This window comes from Dipteris shenzhenensis, chromosome 28, assembly GCF_047967505.1.
Source record: "Dipteris shenzhenensis isolate YYH24624 ecotype China chromosome 28, Dip_SZ_1.0, whole genome shotgun sequence".
In the NCBI taxonomy this organism is placed as follows: Eukaryota; Viridiplantae; Streptophyta; class Polypodiopsida; order Gleicheniales; family Dipteridaceae; genus Dipteris; species Dipteris shenzhenensis.
The window spans coordinates 6,458,290-6,465,580 of record NC_141623.1 but is presented as its reverse complement, the minus strand read 5'-3'; the positions used below and the strand labels follow the sequence as shown (position 1 = coordinate 6,465,580).

At 47.5% G+C, this 7,291-nt stretch overlaps 1 protein-coding gene across 1 annotated transcript; it reads right to left on the bottom strand.

The window, feature by feature from the left end:
* Positions 1-1,673: 1,673 nt before the first annotated feature.
* Positions 1,674-2,137, bottom strand: LOC147883103 (histone H4). The gene has a single exon (XM_087399966.1). The coding sequence runs from the start codon at positions 2,060-2,062 to the stop codon at positions 1,751-1,753; it is 312 nt and encodes a 103-aa protein (XP_087256092.1). The 5' UTR covers positions 2,063-2,137; the 3' UTR covers positions 1,674-1,750.
* Positions 2,138-7,291: the final 5,154 nt, after the last annotated feature.

Below are 7,291 nucleotides of genomic sequence, written 5' to 3'. Positions count from 1 at the left end.
CATCCTCTACTTTGCTCTCCCCTCTCCTCTCTCCCTCTTTGCTCCTCTACGCTTTGCTCCTCTCATCCTCTCTCTTCTCTTCTCTCCTCTCTCTACGCTTTGCTCCTCTCATCCTCTCTTCTCTCTCCTCTCTTGTCTCTCTCTCTCTCTACGCTTTACTCCTCTCTCCTCTCCCCTCTCTCTCCACGCTTTACTCCTCTCTCCCCCCTCTCCTCCCTCTTTACTCCTCTCTTTCCTCTTCCATCTCTCTCCACTCTCTCTATTTACTCCTCTCTCTCCCCCCCCCCTTTGCTCCTCTCTCTCTCACAATAACATTGGAGGGGTTGAAGCAAATGCTCTCCTCCGCTCTTCTCTCCTCTCTATCTTTGCTCTTCCCTTCTCTCTATTCCTCTAGCCTCTCTTTGCTCTCCTCTCCTCCCTCTCTTTGCTCTTCCCTTCTCTCTCCTTTCTATTCCTCTAACCTCTCTTTGCTCTTCCCTCTCTCCCCTCCTCTTCTCTCTTTGCTCTCTCTCCTCTGTCCTCTGTCCTCTCTTTCCTCTTCCCCTCTCTCTATTCATAGAAGAAAATGGCAGCAACCTTGGGGGGGTTGAAGCAAAGGTCAATCCCCCTCCCTCTCTCATGGCAACATGAGCTCCCACCTCTCACCCTCTCTCCTAAAAGCCACCCTTCTCTAATTCCTAAATAAACACTAGCCTTTCTAGGATGGGCTGCTAATGACTAAACCTAGGGATTGTGTGGAATTGGTTTCAGTCCTAGGTAAATAAGAAGCCTACCACAGTTGATGAATTCTAGCAAGCTGCCAAAAAGACTCGTGTAGGGAATCAGGGTTTAGAAAGTGTTCAAGCAATATGTTAACAAAGGCCTGGACTTTCAAGCTAACACTAATCAAGATGATCCCAGGGCATCCGCATTGAAGTGTAGTGCGAGGTTGAAGGGATTGAAGTGTAGTGCGAGGTTGGAGGGATAAACCAGAGAAGATCTTCCACTGCAAAATTACCATAAATATCCGCCAAGGTTATTGCAAGGAACTTAAAAACATGCTTAAAGTTAAAGTCATGGATCGAGCAAGCTACTCACGAATTCAGCATGCAGCAAGAAGCAATACGACCAATTGCCAAGCTGACAACGAATCAGAGCAAGCTCTTCGTTCAAGAATTCATAGAGAACCCTCATTTTACCCACTGCTTTTGGCACCGCAGATTTACCTTCGGTAGACTATTACAGCAACCCCTTGTGAAGTCGCTGCGCTACACCGTCTATGGTTCCCGCTAATTCAACTTCGGAGTGCTGCTGTTCATGGCTAGGCACAACCATTAATAATCGATGGAAAATTTACGTCACTAAGAAGAATAACAAGGAAAAGTAGTTCTAAGCCCGAGTGTGGGAACCTTCGTCATTAAGATCATTTCAATTTGCCAAATACCCTGTATGAAGGCCCTTGCGACATCAAGTATCCCTATTACCACGCGGAAACGCACTACGAATGAACATAACACTATGAACTTAGGGCACACTACGAACAAATACCGATTAAAAAGATCAAACCCGTCGTAGGCACGATCTGTCAGTTAAGATTAATCCAACGGAGTAGTCAACCTGCCACAGCTACAGAAGCTTCTTGAGGGCATAAAAGCTTGCAGACGTTGAGAGAACCATAGTGTAGAACAGTAATAGAATACAAGAGCTGATAAAAACAGGTAAAGGTGGTGTCAAAAGACACCTTGAAGAAGTTTATAGACGGGAAAGTCTCTCAACCCCCAAAGCCATACAGAGTCCTGCCCTGTCTCTTGAGGGCATAGACGACATCCATAGCAGTGACGGTCTTCCGGCGGGCATGCTCAGTGTAGGTGACAGCATCGCGGATGACGTTCTCGAGGAAGATCTTGAGGACACCGCGAGTTTCTTCATAGATGAGGCCACTGATACGCTTGACACCACCACGGCGGGCGAGGCGACGGATGGCAGGTTTGGTGATACCTTGGATGTTATCGCGGAGGACCTTACGGTGGCGTTTGGCACCACCTTTACCGAGGCCTTTGCCGCCCTTTCCACGACCAGACATGGCGATGAAGGTATGAATTCAAGCTGTGGCTATGGCGGAATTAATCTCAAGCTCTGGCTATGGCGGTCTATCACACAGAGCATTCGTTAAAATTTGGTAATCGCCTTTATCTATACTGTTCGTCTTTTACACCGTCCGATCATTCCCCATCCTGCGGTCTCCTTTTCTTCTCCTTGTGTTTCTTTCTGCTCCGTCGGATCCCCCCCATCCACGCTTCCGTTTTTTCTCTCGATGTGACCCGTCCGATCTAGTCTCATCCAACGAACAGGACTGCGCTTGGCCCGGATCCATCCAACGCGTTTCCCTCCGCCCGATCGCAATTCATCTAACGGCCCTACCTCCTCCAAACCTCACCAAGAGAATTTCGTCCCTAAGAGTTTTCCACATCTAGAAAACTGATGATGTCTTGCATCGTGTCACCAAGCGATTTGCACACTCATCAAGGTCCCATAATAAAGCATGACCCTCCAGCAGATTTCTATATAGAACCTTCCCAGAAATCTTCTTCAGACAAGTCTTGGCCACCTACCGTTGGTTCACTCTCCAATTCTTGACCTCAATACAATTAGTAGGCCATGACAAAGGTATCCTATCCAACATTGACTACAAACTAGATTTACGGCACGTTGCCTTTTTGTCGTGGAGACATAAGTAACAATTCGAAATTCAACCTGAATCCTAGCATTTTATCATATTTTAAAAGGAAAAAAGCAAAGAGTAAAAATGTAGACATGAGACGCGACACAGGGTCCGTTAGGACCTCAGGGGTGATGATTTATTATTGACTTGGCAATATCCATATTGTTTCTGCGTTTTGGGAGTTGAAGTCCAACAATTACATGAATAAGGCGGCGCTCACAAGAGCTCATAATTGACTACAATCATGTGAATAAAGGTATCGATATCTTTCGATCTTGCATCCATCTTGTCTCTCCTTCATTCCTCGCATTGAGAACATGCATCAAAAGAGAGGAATGTTGTAAGAATTCAGATTGAAAACAAGCGAATTTGAATGGACGAGCAATTGAAAGTATTTGTATATAACATATAATATATAATTATTATAACCACACATAGTGTGGGCGGGGAGGTGGTGCGCTTTCTTCCCCAAAGCGTTATAATTTGAGGGAAAGGGCCCTTCCCTAGGCACTGAGAATATATGCGCCAAGAATATGAACGCCAAGAATAAGTCTCACGAATAGGTAAGATACTGGCATATAACCTGGATATCAATAGTCATATTTGTATTGCAACTCAAGAAATGAATATCTTGCATGTATTAATCACGTAGATCCTCTCCTTCCCCAAAGAATTATAATCCAAGGGACTAGGCCCTTCCCTAGGACTCACATTTTAGAACATGGCACCGATTAGATAGATCTCTTTCACTTTCTGCAAACATGAAAATGAAGAATAAATAAAAAAAGCTTGTTACCAATGCCTCCAAAAAATCAACCATGCAGATGACGTCAACCGATGATAAGGCATTGCAAGGCTCTAAGTTACCTCATCTTGGATTCTTTCTTACCTTGTGAATGTCTTTCTTAATTTAGAGGATGTATCTTGAACGTGGTGATTGATACTAAGGGAGGTCGCCTTGCTCGTCTCGTTGATATAAGCATTGTGGAATGGCACCCAAATCTCAGCCTCGGGGCTGTAATAACAACTTTGTTGATTGTGGAAAGGACTCACAAGAAATCATAGACACACTGAATTCCGATGCATCGATTGTCCAATCAAGTCTATGTGCTGGTCGAGCGACGAACCCTAGTTCATTCACATCCTTATAACGCTTCATAGAAGCAAATAACCACTGAACCATCCTTTGAGCATGCTTCAAAATAGCCTTTGCCAAATCTTCTTTTTCCTAAAAATTGGAGGGTTGATGATCTTAGTTGCATCAGTTGTTTATGTACCAACAGTCGTGGAGAGGTTGCCGATTTGGGTCACAGGGGTTTGACTCAAACCAGGGATCATATTTGATTGCAGAGGCCTGTTGGTCTAGTTTTGCAGCTTGTTGCTTGATCTACCCTAAAGTTCGTAGAGTAACAACCCTACCAACACCTCGGGAGATACACGCCCACGAGGCGATGCTCTCTAACCTGAGAAATGGCCTATAGGAAGTGAAAGGGGTACACAACTTAGATCAACTAGCTACAAAGAGGGCGACATTAGCTATGTTGGTGTCCCTGAAAACAAAGGAGAAACGGCTTGGGTGCACAGTGTCGAAGATGTTGTCAATCAAAAGGACCAGCGTGGCTCTAACAATTGAACGTACAGCAGAAGCAATGCATGATCATCCCAATCCGAGAAGTCTGTGGGCTTCAACAGAACGCAAGAAAAGGAGAGACAGGCTAAGTGCAAAAGTCATTGCTACAATGACGACGTTTTGGCACAAAAATACGAGAGTTTCTCCAAATAGAAAGGACATCTGTAAAAACCAAACGGGATGCAAGGTGTTTGCGGAACACATCATACACATTGAGAGTTCATGCTCAACATCATGTGATCATGTGTGCATAGCACCATCACGTGATCATATGTGCATAGCACTAACCTTATAGAGTGCTATAAAGGAAAGGGTTAGATCCCCTAACCCTAACCCTAAATGGGTTTGTATATATTCTATTTTTTCAACTAAATCTAGTGTACAGTTAGTCATTTGTGGTGTGCTCTCTAGCTGTGCCCTCTCTCCTCATCTCCACTCTTCTCCTCTCCCCTCTTCATATTTTGTCATGGTATTAGTGTTGGAAAGGTCACCTCCCCATCTGTAAGCCCCCAAATGAGGAAAGCGTGGGGGAGGGAGACCTAGGGCAGGATGTGCCCAAAGAGAGATTACCTAGATGTGTGCATCTGGGACAGATCTGGAGCATTCATGGTTGGTGGGGTATCCCAAGGATGAAAGGTTGCATCAGGAGCAGCTCATGTGCAGGAAGATGGCAGGGACACAGTGTCTTGGATCAGGAGGCACTTAGTGGACTGCAGCAGGACCCTATGAAAGGCACGCTAACATCAGCATGTGTATGGAGCAGGGTACAAAGCTGTATGGATCTGTACAGGCTGCTGCATGGCAGTGTACGGAAGAGGTGCGGCCAGGACAAGGTGCCGGCAAAGGGCTACAGCAAGGCGCAGTATAGTGGGGGTCTATGGGTAGGTCTATGGCTTGCAAGCAGGGCTCACAGGTGGCAGGACAGCAGTAAAGGAGCTGGACCCTACATGGAACAAAGGGCCAGCAAAGGGCCTTTATATAGGGCTGGTTGGGCTGAGCCAACCAGGTCGGTTGGGCCAGCCAACCTGGTCTGTCCAGTCGGCCCAGCCAGAGCAGACTGGTTGGTATTTTTGCTAGGCCTCAGGGCCTATAAAAGGAGAGGCTTCAGGCCTCATTTCTTATCCAGCAGTGCAGCTTCCAGTAGAGCAGAAAAGAGCAACAGAGCACAACCCTTGGGGCCTACATCTAGAAGCTGAAGGAGTACCAGTGTTGCTGCAGACTTAGCTTAGTGTGAGGCTGAGACCTTGGCTATCTTCTAGGGCAGCAAGGAGCTGAGGTCAAAGGACGGAAAGTCTACAGAAGCTCCAGGTGGAGCACGCGGGCTCGAGTCTAGAGATAGCCAGCTGATAGGAGAAGGACCTTGTGGTAAGATCAGAGGACCACACCATTGGTGGGACTCTGGATCTATCTCTCTTGTATTGTGTCCATAGTTTTGGACGGAAATATATATTTTGATGGTTTCTCTATCTGGCCGGTTCATTGTCTATTGATGAGTCTGCACATCTATTGAATGCACATAAGTAAAGAAGTTTGTGATTCCACACCCCACACCACACTGTGTGAGCTCCTCGGCATTACTATAAGTCTTCCGCTGCGTGTACCCTCTGTTGGGTATTTTCTAACATGGTATCAGAGCCCAAGTAGGAGGCTCACAGGTGTGGGAGCCTGAAGGCAGGGACCTTGCTAAAGGACGACCCTGATTCAGAAGCTCTAGGGAATCGACTTCCACGACTGGAGGATTGTGCGCTTGCGAGAAGGAGGGTGACTCAGGTTCAGTCAGGTGCGTTTAAAGTTCGCAGTCTAGGTTATCTGGAGATGTACTTTTGTTGCAGACCTTGCCAGAGGAAGGACGGGTTGAAACAGACCCTCAGAGCATGGTGCCTGGAAGACTCCAGGTTGTTCACTCATTATGAGGGGGACGACTGGAAGATCGTGACGGATGGATTGCTCAAGTTCAGAGGTGGGAACGTGACTGAAGGAGGTGGTACCAAGAGGTGCTACCAAAGATGGACCTGTGTACCAGGATGGTGTGCAGAAGCGGAACCGGACCTGGTGGAGCAGGAGCCACTGGATGAAAAGCCAAGAAAAGATTTTGACATCGAAAAGTTCCAGAGGACTACGACCAGGGAGTTACTGGAGCATCTTCATCGACGTGTTTGCATTGGGCCGAGATGTGTTGGTGAGAGGGGTGTTGGAAAGGTCACCTCCCCATCTGTAAGCCCCCAAATGAGGAGAGCGTGGGGGAGGGAGACCTAGGACAGGATGTGCCCAAAGAGAGATTACCTAGATGTGTGGATCTGGGACATATCTGGAGCATTCATGGTTGGTGGGGTATCCCAAGGATGAAAGGCTGCATCAGGAGCAGCTCATGTGCAGGAAGATGGCGGGGACACATTGTCTTGGATCAGGCCTGGCATGAGGCACTCAGTGGACTGCAGCAGGACCCTATGAAAGGCACACTGACATCAACATGTGTACGGAGCAGGGAACAAAGTTGTACAGATCTGTATAGGCTGCTGCAGGGCAGTGTACGGAAGAGGTACGGCCAGGACAAGGCACCGGCATAGGGCTATAGCAAGGCGTAGTATAGTGGGGGTCTATGGGCAGGTCTATGGCTTGCAAGTAGGGCTCGCAGGTGGCAGGACAGCAGCAAAGGAGCTGGACCCTACATGGAACAAAGGGCCAGCAAAGGGCCCTTATATAGGGCTGGTTGGGCTGAGCCAACCAGGTCGGTTGGGCCAACCAACCTGGTCTATCCAGTCGGCCCAGTGAGGGCAGACTGGTCGGTATTTTTGCCAGGCCTCAGGGCCTATAAAAGGAGAGGCTTCAGGCCTCATTTCTTATCCAGCAGTGCAGCTTCTAGTAGAGCAAAAAGGAGCAGCAGAGCACAACCCTTGGGGCCTACATCTAGAAGCTGAATGCTACGCCCCGAGGTATAATCCCCATATTCCCTAACTCGG